This window comes from Topomyia yanbarensis, chromosome 3 (genome assembly GCF_030247195.1).
Source record: "Topomyia yanbarensis strain Yona2022 chromosome 3, ASM3024719v1, whole genome shotgun sequence".
NCBI classification, from domain to species: Eukaryota; Metazoa; Arthropoda; class Insecta; order Diptera; family Culicidae; genus Topomyia; species Topomyia yanbarensis.
The window spans coordinates 247,268,547-247,284,730 of NC_080672.1; the positions used below are offsets into that span (position 1 = coordinate 247,268,547).

At 37.7% G+C, this 16,184-nt stretch overlaps 1 protein-coding gene across 3 annotated transcripts in view; it reads right to left on the bottom strand.

The window, feature by feature from the left end:
- The window catches only part of LOC131693950 (GTP-binding protein GEM), a 191,338-nt gene that overhangs the window by 111,226 nt on the left and 63,928 nt on the right, over nucleotides 1-16,184 (bottom strand). For all 3 annotated transcript variants that reach the window (XM_058982246.1, XM_058982245.1, XM_058982243.1), the window contains exons 2-3: nucleotides 15,255-15,569; nucleotides 10,898-11,039 (exon numbers count right to left, since the gene is read on the bottom strand). In XM_058982246.1, the coding sequence (XP_058838229.1) occupies nucleotides 10,898-11,039; nucleotides 15,255-15,461 (349 nt within the window). In that variant the 5' untranslated portion in view covers nucleotides 15,462-15,569. The remainder of the gene's footprint in view (nucleotides 1-10,897; nucleotides 11,040-15,254; nucleotides 15,570-16,184) is intronic.

Below are 16,184 nucleotides of genomic sequence, written 5' to 3' on the forward strand. Positions count from 1 at the left end.
AGGGACGTATACTGTCTTAAATCGCTTTGTTGTGCGTTGGTCCGCTGAACGTTAGAATATTGTTCTGTTGTTTAGAATCCGTACTACCAGAACGGGATTGACAGAATAGAGGCTGTCCAACGCCGGCTCATGCGCTTCGACATCTCCCATGGCGAAACAGATTCGAACTGCCGAGCTATGAAAACCGTTGTCAGTTAATACATCTCGATCAGTGGTGCAAATTTTCATTTTCAAATGCCAACTTTCAGTTCAATCAAACCCAACCATGATTCAAATTCAAAGCCTCCCTTAATCATACACTTTCAAGTTGGCGGGATTTTCATAACTGAACCGTACGTCTTCATTTCAAATTGATGCTTTTTCATTCACCTACCAAAACTGTCATCTGCTCTGTAGAGGCCAGTTTAGGTTAAATGTCAACATGTTTTGCGTTTTCAAGCTTACATGGACTGTAAGAACTATGTTCAGAGTAGTTTTGCTTGAAATACCTAGCCAATACCCCAGTAAAGAGATATTCACAGGGTCAATGAAATTGAAAATGAATGGAAAATGATTGAGCAGGTCGGCTGTTTGAATGAATAATGGAAACGAACAAGTGCGAATTGAACATAGTAGGTCATGATTTGAGATTTTTTCTCCCTTCAAGTTCAAAACAAACTGTTGAAAATTTGCAGCTCTGATCTCGATACACTCAGCATTCGAAGGGACTGCTCTCGAGCCCTGTCCGTCCCAGGCTTACTCGCTGCCAGAGTGGATTGCCCTACAATCCTCGGACGTCAGGATTTTTAAGTCCGCGTTCGAGCTTTACGTAATAACTCTCTTCTGCTAGTTTCGTTCAGAAGAACCAACTTGCCAGGGCGCTATTACCGGACTCCAGTGAATTTTTAACAGTGTGGCGACGGTCTTTGACTTCAACCGGACGAGGAATTCGATAAAAGCGAAAATATTGGCAATTTTGAAATGTAATTAGTTTAAGTAACCACCATTGGGGTCAAGGGGCCTGTTGGAGAAGGCAATAAACATAAACATAAGAAACCGGTCTACATTTGATTGATGACTTGAAATAAATAAAAATGGAGGACTGTAAACCGTGCTCAACGCCTATTGAGAACCGTTTGAAGCTACCAAAAGTGAACGATTAGAACCGAAGTACGTAGCCATTTAGAGAACTCGTTGCTGGCTTGTCATATGCGTCATTAACCACCAGACTAGACTTAGCAACTTCAGTAAACTTCTAGAGCCATCAGTGCTGCCCCAGCGATGAGCATTGTGTGCATTTGAAGAGGATACTACGCTACGTTAAAGGATCGCTTGATTTTGGCCTCGTCTTTCGTGCGAACAAATCAGCACCGTGACAGGAAGTCTTTTCAGATGGTGATTGGGCCAGTGGTTCCTCCTGTAGACGTTCTGTGAGTGGAGGTGTATCTATGTTGTGTTCGGATGCACAATCAGTTGACTGATCAAGAAACAGTAAACCGCGGTTCTTTCGTCTACAAAGGCAGAACTATCAGCATTCTGTACTATGATTTGGACTCGTGATCTGCAGTGGGTGTTGATGGAGCAGCCATATTTTCTAAGTCGATTAAGTTCCCGTAGGTTTTTCTTAGTTGGGCCATCGGTAAGAAGTTGGGCCACTTCATGGTTGACCTTTCAAAAGTATTGTTCAAATCATTTGCGATATGTTGTATTACGTCAGCTATACATAATTAATATCAATTCAGACCCCTATTCGTATAACCATTTCAATGAATTCCCCTCGAAAGGGTCAACATTACAAAGTGCAATGGGATAAAATGACAATGTTCGTGTGATATTCAGATATTTACACATTAGACCTCTCCACATTTTGAAAAAGTTTTGAAATATACATCGGTCAGCTCAAATTCTTGTTCTAGGTGTGAATTTAAGAACTTTCGCCAAAAATGGCTTAATTTGGACATGATTTAGAGGTGTCTCCAATCAAAAATCGTGTTTTTGCTAGGTTTCTATAGAAAGATCACTTATACTCTGATTTAATAGGCCCTACATGCCCACATATCATCAAAGATTGTTCCTTAGACATATCTTAACATGTTTTAACAGGGGAACATACTCTAATCGCAATAGAAAATTTGTTAATTAGATTTTTGCCTTTCTCAATAGAAAGGTATTGCAATTGCTCTGAAAACCGACTTTTTAACGGAGGCCCGGAGGGCCGAGTGACATATACCATTCGATTCAGTTCGTCGAGTTCGGCAAATGTCTGTGTGTGTGTATGTATGTGTGTGTATGTATGTGTGTGTGTATGTGCGTCTGTGTGTGTGTACGCGAACACAATCTCACTCACTTTTCTCAGAGATGGATGAACCGATTTTTACAAACTTAGTCCCAAATGAAAGGTGCAACGTTCCCATAGGCTGCTATTGAATTTCTAATGGATCCGACTTCCGGTTCCGGAATTACAGGGTGATGAGTACGATCACGCAGAAAACGTCGATTTTAAGAAATTCTGCAATGAATGTATAATGGTGAAAATTTTTCCAAAATGTGACCACAACTGCTTCGATTTGTAGTACTAGGTCATTAACAGCCATTCAAAGTCTCTTTGGTCACATTGGCCACCATCATCGGTTCCGGAAGCCCCGGCGGAAGTATCCAAATTCAGAGTAACAGTCACATCGGTTTCTCGGAGATGGCTAGACCGATTCGACTAAACTTGACCTCAAATGAAAGGTATTGCGTCCCCGTAAATGGCCATTAAATTTTATCCCCAACCGACTTCCGGTTCCGGAGTTACGGGTTGTGGCGTGCGATCACATAGCAAATTGTGATTCAAACCGATACCCCGATGGAAGCAAAAAAGGTAAAAATTTCGCTAAAATGTCTCTTAAATAACTTAACTTTGCAGTTCTAGGTCACCGACGGCCAAACAAACTTTCGTTGACTACATTGACCACCATAGACGGTTCCGGAAGTGCCCGGGAAAAGCGGCCATCTTTCATAACTAGCAAACTCATATCAGTTTCTCGGAAATGGTTGGGCCGATTTTCACAAACTTAGTCCCAAATGATAGCTCTATTATCCCCACAGATGTCTGTAAAATTTCGCACGGATCGCTTGAATGTTCCGGAAATATAGACTGAACGGTCCGGTCACACATGAAATTCCCATATAAGCCGGAACTCAAAATTTTTTTCAAAGGGGGGACCCCATGAAATTTCAGAAATCGAATTCGTATTTTTGATGCCAAACATCTTTAAAATGCATGAAACGTCGAGATTTTATGTTATCTCGGAAAATTTTTTTTTTATAAAAATCGACTTTTTGGGACTTTGCCGATTTCGCACCTTTTTGCCTTTCTCAATAGAAAGGTATTGCAATTGCTCTGAAAACCGACTTTTTAACGGAGGCCCGGAGGGCCGAGTGACATATACCATTCGATTCAGTTCGTCGAGTTCGGCAAATGTCTGTGTGTGTGTATGTATGTGTGTGTGTATGTGCGTCTGTGTGTGTACGCGAACACAATCTCACTCACTTTTCTCAGAGATGGATGAACCGATTTTTACAAACTTAGTCCCAAATGAAAGGTGCAACGTTCCCATAGGCTGCTATTGAATTTCTAATGGATCCGACTTCCGGTTCCGGAATTACAGGGTGATGAGTACGATCACGCAGAAAACGTCGATTTTAAGAAATTCTGCAATGAATGTATAATGGTGAAAATTTTTCCAAAATGTGACCACAACTGCTTCGATTTGTAGTACTAGGTCATTAACAGCCATTCAAAGTCTCTTTGGTCACATTGGCCACCATCATCGGTTCCGGAAGCCCCGGCGGAAGTATCCAAATTCAGAGTAACAGTCACATCGGTTTCTCGGAGATGGCTAGACCGATTCGACTAAACTTGACCTCAAATGAAAGGTATTGCGTCCCCGTAAATGGCTATTAAATTTTATCCCCAACCGACTTCCGGTTCCGGAGTTACGGGTTGTGGCGTGCGATCACATAGCAAATTGTGATTCAAACCGATACCCCGATGGAAGCAAAAAAGGTAAAAATTTCGCTAAAATGTCTCTCAAATAACTTAACTTTGCAGTTCTAGGTCACCGACGGCCAAACAAACTTTCGTTGACTACATTGACCACCATAGACGGTTCCGGAAGTGCCCGGGAAAAGCGGCCATCTTTCATAACTAGCAAACTCATATCAGTTTCTCGGAAATGGTTGGGCCGATTTTCACAAACTTAGTCCCAAATGATAGCTATATTATCCCCACAGATGTCTGTAACATTTCGCACGGATCGCTTGTATGGTTCCGGAAATATAGACTGAACGGTCCGGTCACACATGAAATTCCCATATAAGCCGGAACTCAAAATTTTTTTCAAAGGGGGGACCCCATGAAATTTCAGAAATCGAATTCGTATTTTTGATGCCAAACATCTTTAAAATGCATGAAACGTCGAGATTTTATGTTACACGAATTTTTTTTTTTTTTGGAAATCGACTTTTTGGGACTGCCGATTTTGCACCTTTTTGCCTTTCTCAATAGAAAGGTATTGCAATTGCTCTGAAAACCGACTTTTTAACGGAGGCCCGGAGGGCCGAGTGACATATACCATTCGATTCAGTTCGTCGAGTTCGGCAAATGTCTGTGTGTATATGTATGTGTGTGTGTATGTATGTGTGTGTGTGTATGTGCGTCTGTGTGTGTGTACGCGAACACAATCTCACTCACTTTTCTCAGAGATGGATGAACCGATTTTTACAAACTTAGTCCCAAATGAAAGGTGCAACGTTCCCATAGGCTGCTATTGAATTTCTAATGGATCCGACTTCCGGTTCCGGAATTACAGGGTGATGAGTACGATCACGCAGAAAATGTCGATTTTAAGAAATTCTGCAATGAATGTATAATGGTGAAAATTTTTCCAAAATGTAACCACAACTGCTTCGATTTGTAGTACTAGGTCATTAACAGCCATTCAAAGTCTCTTTGGTCACATTGGCCACCATCATCGGTTCCGGAAGCCCCGGCGGAAGTATCCAAATTCAGAATAACAGTCACATCGGTTTCTCGGAGGTGGCTAGACCGAATCAACCAAACTTAGTCTCAAATGAAAGATGTTGCGTCCCCGTAAATGGCTATTACATTTTATCCCCAACCGACTTCCGGTTCCGGAGTTACGGGTTGTGGCGTGCGATCACATAGCAAATTGTGATTCAAACCGATACTCCGATGAAAGCAAAAAAGGTAAAAATTTCACTAAAATGTCTCTCAAATAACTTAACTTTGCAGTTCTAGGTCACCGACGGCCAAACAAACTTTCGTTGACTACATTGACCACCATAGACGGTTCCGGAAGTGCCCGGGAAAAGCGGCCATCTTTCATAACTAGCAAACTCATATCAGTTTCTCGGAAATGGTTGGGCCGATTTTCACAAACTTAGTCCCAAATGATAGCTATATTATCCCCACAGATGTCTGTAAAATTTCGCACGGATCGCGTGCATGGTTCCGGAAATATAGACTGAACGGTCCGGTCAAACATGAAATTCCCATATAAGCCGGAATTCAAATTTTTTTTCAAAGGGGGGACCCCATGAAATTTCAGAAATCGAATTCGTATTTTTGATGCCAAACATCTTTAAAATGCATGAAACGTCGAGATTTTATGTTATCTCGAAAATTTTTTTTTTATAAAAATCGACTTTTTGGGACTTCGCCGATTTCGCACCTTTTTGCCTTTCTCAATAGAAAGGTATTGCAATTGCTCTGAAAACCGACTTTTTAACGGAGGCCCGGAGGGCCGAGTGACATATACCATTCGATTCAGTTCGTCGAGTTCGGCAAATGTCTGTGTGTGTATGTATGTGTGTGTGTATGTATGTGTGTGTGTATGTGCGTCTGTGTGAGTGTACGCGAACACAATCTCACTCACTTTTCTCAGAGATGGATGAACCGATTTTTACAAACTTAGTCCCAAATGAAAGGTGCAACGTTCCCATAGGCTGCTATTGAATTTCTAATGGATCCGACTTCCGGTTCCGGAATTACAGGGTGATGAGTACGATCACGCAGAAAATGTCGATTTTAAGAAATTCTGCAATGAATGTATAATGGTGAAAATTTTTCCAAAATGTGACCACAACTGCTTCGATTTGTAGTACTAGGTCATTAACAGCCATTCAAAGTCTCTTTGGTCACATTGGCCACCATCATCGGTTCCGGAAGCCCCGGCGGAAGTATCCAAATTCAGAGTAACAGTCACATCGGTTTCTCGGAGATGGCTAGACCGATTCGACTAAACTTGACCTCAAATGAAAGGTATTGCGTCCCCGTAAATGGCCATTAAATTTTATCCCCAACCGACTTCCGGTTCCGGAGTTACGGGTTGTGGCGTGCGATCACATAGCAAATTGTGATTCAAACCGATACCCCGATGGAAGCAAAAAAGGTAAAAATTTCGCTAAAATGTCTCTCAAATAACTTAACTTTGCAGTTCTAGGTCACCGACGGCCAAACAAACTTTCGTTGACTACATTGACCACCATAGACGGTTCCGGAAGTGCCCGGGAAAAGCGGCCATCTTTCATAACTAGCAAACTCATATCAGTTTCTCGGAAATGGTTGGGCCGATTTTCACAAACTTAGTCCCAAATGATAGCTATATTATCCCCACAGATGTCTGTAACATTTCGCACGGACCGCTTGTATGGTTCCGGAAATATAGACTGAACGGTCCGGTCACACATGAAATTCCCATATAAGCCGGAACTCAAAATTTTTTTCAAAGGGGGGACCCCATGAAATTTCAGAAATCGAATTCGTATTTTTGATGCCAAACATCTTTAAAATGCATGAAACGTCGAGATTTTATGTTATCACGAATTTTTTTTTTTTTGGAAATCGACTTTTTGGGACTTTGCCGATTTTGCACCTTTTTGCCTTTCTCAATAGAAAGGTATTGCAATTGCTCTGAAAACCGACTTTTTAACGGAGGCCCGGAGGGCCGAGTGACATATACCATTCGATTCAGTTCGTCGAGTTCGGCAAATGTCTGTGTGTGTGTATGTATGTGTGTGTGTATGTATGTGTGTGTATGTGCGTCTGTGTGTGTGTACGCGAACACAATCTCACTCACTTTTCTCAGAGATGGATGAACCGATTTTTACAAACTTAGTCCCAAATGAAAGGTGCAACGTTCCCATAGGCTGCTATTGAATTTCTAATGGATCCGACTTCCGGTTCCGGAATTACAGGGTGATGAGTACGATCACGCAGAAAACGTCGATTTTAAGAAATTCTGCAATGAATGTATAATGGTGAAAATTTTTCCAAAATGTGACCACAACTGCTTCGATTTGTAGTACTAGGTCATTAACAGCCATTCAAAGTCTCTTTGGTCACATTGGCCACCATCATCGGTTCCGGAAGCCCCGGCGGAAGTATCCAAATTCAGAGTAACAGTCACATCGGTTTCTCGGAGATGGCTAGACCGATTCGACTAAACTTGACCTCAAATGAAAGGTATTGCGTCCCCGTAAATGGCTATTAAATTTTATCCCCAACCGACTTCCGGTTCCGGAGTTACGGGTTGTGGCGTGCGATCACATAGCAAATTGTGATTCAAACCGATACCCCGATGGAAGCAAAAAAGGTAAAAATTTCGCTAAAATGTCTCTCAAATAACTTAACTTTGCAGTTCTAGGTCACCGACGGCCAAACAAACTTTCGTTGACTACATTGACCACCATAGACGGTTCCGGAAGTGCCCGGGAAAAGCGGCCATCTTTCATAACTAGCGAACTCATATCAGTTTCTCGGAAATGGTTGGGCCGATTTTCACAAACTTAGTCCCAAATGATAGCTCTATTATCCCCACAGATGTCTATAAAATTTCGCACGGATCGCTTGTAAGGTTCCGGAAATATAGACTGAACGGTCCGGTCACACATGAAATTCCCATATAAGCCGGAACTCAAATTTTTTTTTTCAAAGGGGGGACCCCATGAAATTTCAAAAATCGAATTCGTATTTTTGATGCCAAACATCTTTAAAATGCATGAAACGTCGAGATTTTATGTTATCTCGAAAAAATTTTTTTTTATAAAAATCGACTTTTTGGGACTTTGCCGATTTTGCACCTTTTTGCCTTTCTCAATAGAAAGGTATTGCAATTGCTCTGAAAACCGACTTTTTAACGGAGGCCCGGAGGGCCGAGTGACATATACCATTCGATTCAGTTCGTCGAGTTCGGCAAATGTCTGTGTGTGTATGTATGTGTGTGTGCATGTATGTATGTGTGTGTGTATGTGCGTCTGTGTGTGTGTACGCGAACACAATCTCACTCACTTTTCTCAGAGATGGATAAACCGATTTTTACAAACTTAGTCCCAAATGAAAGGTGCAACGTTCCCATAGGCTGCTATTGAATTTCTAATGGATCCGACTTCCGGTTCCGGAATTACAGGGTGATGAGTACGATCACGCAGAAAATGTCGATTTTAAGAAATTCTGCAATGAATGTATAATGGTGAAAATTTTTCCAAAATGTGACCACAACTGCTTCGATTTGTAGTACTAGATCATTAACAGCCATTCAAAGTCTCTTTGGTCACATTGGCCACCATCATCGGTTCCGGAAGCCCCGGCGGAAGTATCCAAATTCAGAGTAACAGTCACATCGGTTTCTCGGAGATGGCTAGACCGAATTAACCAAACTTAGTATCAAATGAAAGATGTTGCGTCCCCGTAAATGGCTATTAAATTTTATCCCCAACCGACTTCCGGTTCCGGAGTTACGGGTTGTGGCGTGCGATCACATAGCAAATTGTGATTCAAATCGATACTCCGATGGAAGCAAAAAAGGTAAAAATTTCGCTAAAATGTCTCTCAAATAACTTAACTTTGCAGTTCTAGGTCACCGGCAGCCAAACAAACTTTCGTTGACTACATTGACCACCATAGACGGTTCCGGAAGTGCCCGGGAAAAGCGGCCATCTTTCAAAATTTACGAACTCACATCAGTTTCCCTGAAATGATTGGGCCGATTTTCACAAACTTAGTTCCAAATGATAGCTATAATATCCCCATAGATGTCTATAAAATTTCGTACAGATCGCTTATATGGTTCCGGAAATATAGACTAAACCGTCCGGTCACATATGAAATTCCCATATAAGCCGGAACTCAAAAATTTTTTCAAAGGGGGGACCCCATGAAATTTCAGAAATCGAATTCGTATTTTTGATGCCAAACATCTTTAAAATGCATGAAACGTCGAGATTTTATGTTATCTCGAAAATTTTTTTTTTTATAAAAATCGACTTTTTGGGACTTTGCCGATTTCGCACCTTTTTCAGTTCAATATTACCGTGGCTGTTTTTTCTTTTTCAAAATTTTAGAACTCGAATAATGATTTATTTTCCTGTATATAGTTGTCATGTGATGTATAATAATAAAATGTAATATATGCATTTAAAAGTTTTCAATGAATATAAACAACGCACACATTCTCGTGATTCATGATTGAGAAAGGCACAATTGCACCGCTAGGTGGATTAAAATAGGTTTTTCAGTTCAATATTACCGTGGCTGTTTTTTCTTTTTCAAAATTTTAGAACTCGAATGATGATTTATTTTCCTGTATATGGTTGTCATGTGATGTATAATAATAAAATGTAATATATGCATTTAAAAGCTTTTAATGAATATAAACAACGCACACATTCTCGTGATTCATGATTGAGAAAGGCACAATTGCACCGCTAGGTGGATTAAAATAGGTTTTATATAGAAAAGAATACAAAAACCAAGAAAAATGCTACTAATTTTCCTTGGTTTTGGTATTCTTTTCTATATAAACATCTGATTAACAATTTTTATATTGCGATTAGAGCTATGTTCATCTGTTAAAACATGTTAAGATATGTCTAAGGAACAACCTTTGACGATATGTGGACTTGTAGAGCCTATTAAATCAGAGTGTAAGTGGTCTTTCTATGGAAACATATCAAAAACACGATTTTTGATTGGAGACACCTCTAAATCATGTCCAAATTAAGCCATTTTTGGCGAAAGTTCTTAAATTCACACCTAAAACAAGAATTTGAGCTGACCGATGTATTACACATTACACATTCAACATAAAACAATGAGAACAGCATTCACCACTCTCATTCAGTGCCGTCTAAATAAGTGGAACATTAAGTTAGTTTTTACATACTGCTGAATGCTTTGAAGGTGCAGCCAAGCAATTAAATGACACGCCACTGTGCTCTTGTGAAATTATAACAATCTATGCTCAATTTGTACATATGATGATGTACGTGAGCTTTTATTCAATTATCGAGATTTTTGATAAAGTTATCCTTGATTGAACCCCTCCCGCTAGATGAGCAATTTCAGCTGGGACAATTAACAAGGTATCACCAAGGATGGAAGTGGTAACAAGACCTACAAGCGGAGCGGAATTTTAGTATACCTGTGTACGACTATTTCTGACTAATCTAGCACTGAGTTCGCTGTATGAGATTTGTAATTCTTCAATTTCCGTACAATTCATGTTAACAAAAATTTAGTGTCAATTCGATAAAATCAATCTCATAAAACACTAACTAAAAATGCTTTGTTATTTGGTGGCGGTTTATGGATATACCCAATGCCAATCTTCTACCCTATGTATGATAGTTCTAGACGTTGATCATCGTTGTTGTTTATGAACAATATGGGCACTAAGGGGTTAACGCAGTTTAACATTAGCTAGTGTGGGGTAGCTCATCCGCGTGTCATGAGCAAGCTGCAGTCACTTGGCAAGCGTTGGAAACCTTTACGACTAAATGTGTTTGTTAGCTTCATACACAACAGCATTCTAATCAGCAAAAGGTGTAACTAAATATTGACAATGGATTTTACCTGTATTCTGCGTAGCTCTTCGTTGCGATCCTCGGCGTTTTTGGGGAGGCGGCGTTTCGGAATCATTTAAACGAGGCTCACTAGTACAGTGACCTTTGGAGTCTTGAAGTGTGGAGGGAGGTGGTTGCGGTTTTCGTCGGACCTGTGAAATACATCAGCTATAATTTGTGACCGTCGTATTTATATGCCATTTGCGCCACTCAGACAAAATTATAAATAGAAATGTTATAATTTACATAATGCAAACAAAAGTGTTTCAATCAGATTAGGAATAGAGATGTTTTGTGTTTTAATATATTTTCATGTCTTGCCTATTTTATTCAATATATTCACCATGATTTCCGATCGAGACAGAGACGGAATCTAGAGCATACTTTTAAAGTATTTGACTCCGAGGTTATGGAAGATACAAGTACAAACCTTTGTTAACCCATGATGAACCAGCGTAATGAATTTCATACGCAAAAATATATTTCAGAATCATATTGTTATGCTATAAAAGCGCCTTGAAACTTTCTTCTTTGTTGTACCAAATACAAATTAAATACGCTAAGGTCTCATATAAAATAGCCTACTCTTTCTGGTTCACCAAACAATCAAATTTTACTACCCAATTTATCTGCTTATTCTGAACAGGATGAAGTTCACGAAATAAAAATGATCTGGCAACGGGGTAATAAAAATGATCATGTACGATGCAGGCTAAGCTGCTATCGGTTTTGTTTGTTTATAGAGTCATATGGCAATAACAATCAATGTTTTTTTTTAACAAAATGGGGTTTAGGGACCCTAATAATGAGCCATTATGCTAGAATATGATTTTATCGTTTTTGCAGACTTATCTTATGAGATATGCGTAAACTTGTAACGTAACACACAAAAGCCTATTTCTGTTTTCTGCTATTTTAAATCGAATTAGGGGAACATGGGGAGACTTGACCAGGTTTTCAGCTAAACCTGCATAAATCTCTTCAATTCTTCAAAAGTCATTGAAATATAATGTGCAAAGTTATTGTGCGTGTTCATGATTTTTTGCAGAATTTTAATTTAATTTTTGAAAAGTAACAACAGTTTTTTCTATGATCGTTTTTTTTTTTGGTCAAGTCTCCCCACCGCGGGGAGACTTGACCAAGGTCTGGGGTGACTTGACCAAGAGAATTTTGAAAAATCATAACAAAAAATAATGACATAAAACATACTGTAATTATTTTTTTCTATATTGTCGAGATCCTTAATTAGCAGTAAAAAATATAAAAGGGTTGCATTTGATAAATTTCGATTTCCTAATGCATTTCTTTTTAAGGATTAACTGTACTGCTTGCATTGCATATTCACACGTCCCGAAATCAGTCCTACTATTGCTAACTTTGTTCACTAATACTATAAAGACTTTGTTTGAGGTTGGATTTTTTTTATGGCGTGATTAACATTAACTGTAGATAATAAATATCAGGAATTTTGAATCTTTCTTCAGCTAATTGCCACTTGGTCAAGTCTCCCCATAAAATCTTGGTCAAATCTCCCCAACATTAGTTATTGCGTTAAATGTCGTGCAAATTCTAGTAATAACTATTCCAATGTACCAATTTATGTAAAATCATTTAACTGCTTCACAAGGATTAAGATGGTATATTAGTACAATAATAATAATAATTAGTAGTCGAGTAGACATGTCCATACAAAGTTTGATAAAAAATTACATCATTTAATGCAAATTTATTAATCACGTAATATTTTCTGTAAGGAAAGGATTTTTCATTCTAAACTTTTAAAATTACCTTAAGAGATCGAAACAAGTATAAAACTATTTTTGAAAAAAATTTAAGGATCGAATAGAAGACGCCATGGCCAAAAATAGAATTTTGAGCTTGGCCAATCTCCCCATGTTCCCCTACTACCCGTGGTTTATCCATTGAAGGATAAATCACATAACGTTCCAATATATACGTTATTTTTTGGCCTATTAGGGGCTATAAAAATGGAACAAATTGACATTTTGTAAATCCCTCTCGAGCAAACATAGCAGTATGTTTTCTGAACAATTGGAGAGAAAATTATTGAAATAGGACCAGTACTTCAATGAAATGTCTTACTTGACCGCTTAAAACACTACTTTCGGGAAGACGCGTTTAAAGATAAAGTACGGTGTATAACTCGATAGTAGTAACTTGCTTGGTACTGATTAGGTCTCGGTTTCGAGTTTGAACTTTATTTATGGAACGATTTTTTATAACCACAATAATATCCCGATTACATTTCGAAGAAATGTATGAGCCAAATAGTTGCAAATGGCTGTAATTTCAAAATAATTGCAAATAAAACTAAATTTCTTACTCGTTTCATTCATATTTTGGCAGTGGTAAGATTTTCCGAAAAGAAAATGATGTTTTTGTTGTAAGCTACGACTCACTTGCGGGTGAAAAAAGCAAACTGTATCACTTTGCCAGTTCATGAGTTGAATCATAGGTGTCGCATGACTAATCTTGGTTTTGCCGCAAATCGCCATTCGGGGCCCAGAAACATGCCAAGGAATATGATTTTCACCAAATCCTTTCTGTGGCGTATTCTCAGATACATATAGATTGAAATTAAATAATGAAAAAAAAAATCGATTTTTGAAACCATGAGAGTAGAAGACCCCCTTAAGATTAAAAGGATACAGGTGTAATGTAAACCTAAATTAAAAAGATTCTGGCTTAGTCGTTTTTTCCGGAAACTATTGCTTCTAATTATCAAGTGATTATATGTAACGTTCACTATATATATATATATATATATATATATATATATATATATATATATATATATATATATATATATATATATATATATATATATATATATATATATATATATATATATATATATATATATATATATATATATATATATATATATATATATATATATATATATATATATACGATTTCATGGAAATACAGTGATTCGTTTTTATAGGGTAAATGATCTGAGTGGGACAATTTGCAGTTTTTTTCTCTTTTTATCGGCATAAAATTAGAAAAATATTTTAGCAAACACGAATTAGATGACAAGTAAAACAAATAATGTTGATATTTTGTGGGTTGAAATTTATATTAAACTGTGATTGGAACCAGAATAACAGTTTTACTGTCTGAAAAATATTGATCATTAGTGGGAATGTGCATATCTTGAATGGAACCAAAAATAATTTTGATTAGGACTATAATTTCTACCGTCTTTAAAAGCTTCAACATAATCACTGGTATCCCAAATGGATGAAAAATATGTTTGGAAATGATTATATAGGTTTTAATGCTCAAATTTCTATGAAATATATCGAGAGTATATTCTATCAAACGATGCCAAAAGCAAATTAGAATTTATTTTCCAACATAGCATCTATAACCCCCGAATTTAGATTTTCTTTATAACAAAATACTACCAAAAATAGCTCCTCAAGGAGGGAATAGCCGAAACTGGTGGTCTCAATCACGATTATTTGTAGTGCGATTATCAAAAAACCACAATTATTCCTTATTTAAAATTAAATTCTTGATATTTTCCGTAGTATTTTCCATCTATTTAAATGAAAATGTACTGGTGTTTGCTCACATTAGAATATATAAAACTCCAATTCTCGAGCGTTTTGTCATAAGCAAGCTTTTTAAACAAAACTCACTCAAGACGACATAATGTATCAGAAAAAGAAGAATTTAGATTTAGAAATATTTCTAGCTATATAGAATCAAGGAAGATTGATTAAAATGTGGTAAATTTTGCAGTACTTGTTGGTTTTGGCGCATTACTTCATTTTCATATGTCTAGTTGCATATTTTTCAAATAGTCCCAATCTTGATCAGCTTCTCTATAGTCCCACTTAATATCATTTACCCTATCCGCTTGTTACGCAGAATGTTAAATTCTGCTCAGTAAAGCCATGTCACGTGATTGGGCAGAACACAAAAAGCTGTAAGTGTATATTAAAAATCGATGCAAAGTACTGTTATTCAAACAATTATGGTTTAATTTTAAAAGATAGTGTTAACATTGTTCTATCAGTGTGAAAAACCTTATTCAATAGTGTAAACTAGTTTCCGAGAGAAAAATTTACAATTTTTGTGACACCTACATAGTTATGGAGTATAAATATTTTAAACAAAAATGACTTTTTACGAATTATTTATATCAGTTGCTACATCCCATAGCCTTTATACAATCAAAAATATTTCATCAAAATCTGTGATTTTGTGGATTATCTTTTTTATACTAATATTTTATCGCAAGAAATTGTTTTCTTGTATTTTTGTACGTTATACCTCTTAGTTCGAACGAGTTCTCTGTACCGTGATTTTGATGTAATTTTACTTATACTTACCGATCTTGGTCCTGTAATGCGGGCACTTTGTGTCCTGGTGGCAGGCCTTCGTCTTCTGTTTCCAGGTGTGCCGTTTTCTGGTGTACCTCCCTCGGATGGGGGGCTTACAATTGTTTCCATGCTCGCGCATGGCGGCGCTGATATTGATGAACTTCGTTTTTTGTACGGCGGGCGATTATTCGCCGGGGTATCATCTGCCATCGCCATTGATTACTAGCTAGCTTATCTGTACTATTGTTGATTGCTTTGTTTGTATGACTCGATAGTTTTATTGTGAAAATGGAACTACAGTGTTAAACGGAGCGATCTGCACATCTGAAAAATAAACAGGAGAAAATGCGATGCTTTCATCAGTGTTAGTTCATACCAAAACATAATAAGATATGATAACGAATAATAAAAAAAAAGTTTCTATTTTATCTATTTTATTCATACAAAAATTCAATGTATGTATGTGATTTATGGATTCCCAAACGGCTTAAGGTGAAGATATGTGAAAGCCACGTTGCTAGGCACCGACTCGCTTGTTTACATTGAGAAAAACTGAAATCTGAAGTGAAAATTCAAACGCACAAATGAGAGTTTCCGAACATTTTCCTTTGGTCATCTGCACATTGGTAGAAAATTTAAAGTTTTGTTAGTAAACGATTAAAGTTTCGCGAGTGTTTTTGCAGTGGTGTGTGAATAAAGTGCATCTGGAAAAGTGCAATGAAAACGAGAAGAAGAAAAATAAGAGTGTTTCGAAAAGAAACCCCAAGTGAAAAGGGGTGATATTTTCGCACAAAATAGGAGCTACAGATGGCATTCCGTCAAAAACTCGGACTGATTGTATAGGAAAATGTTCTAGCTTCCTTAAGTAGCAGTTAAGGTTAGTGTGTTGAAAAACGTATTTTTATATTTGCTAATGTCAGATACATGGTTACGCAGGGG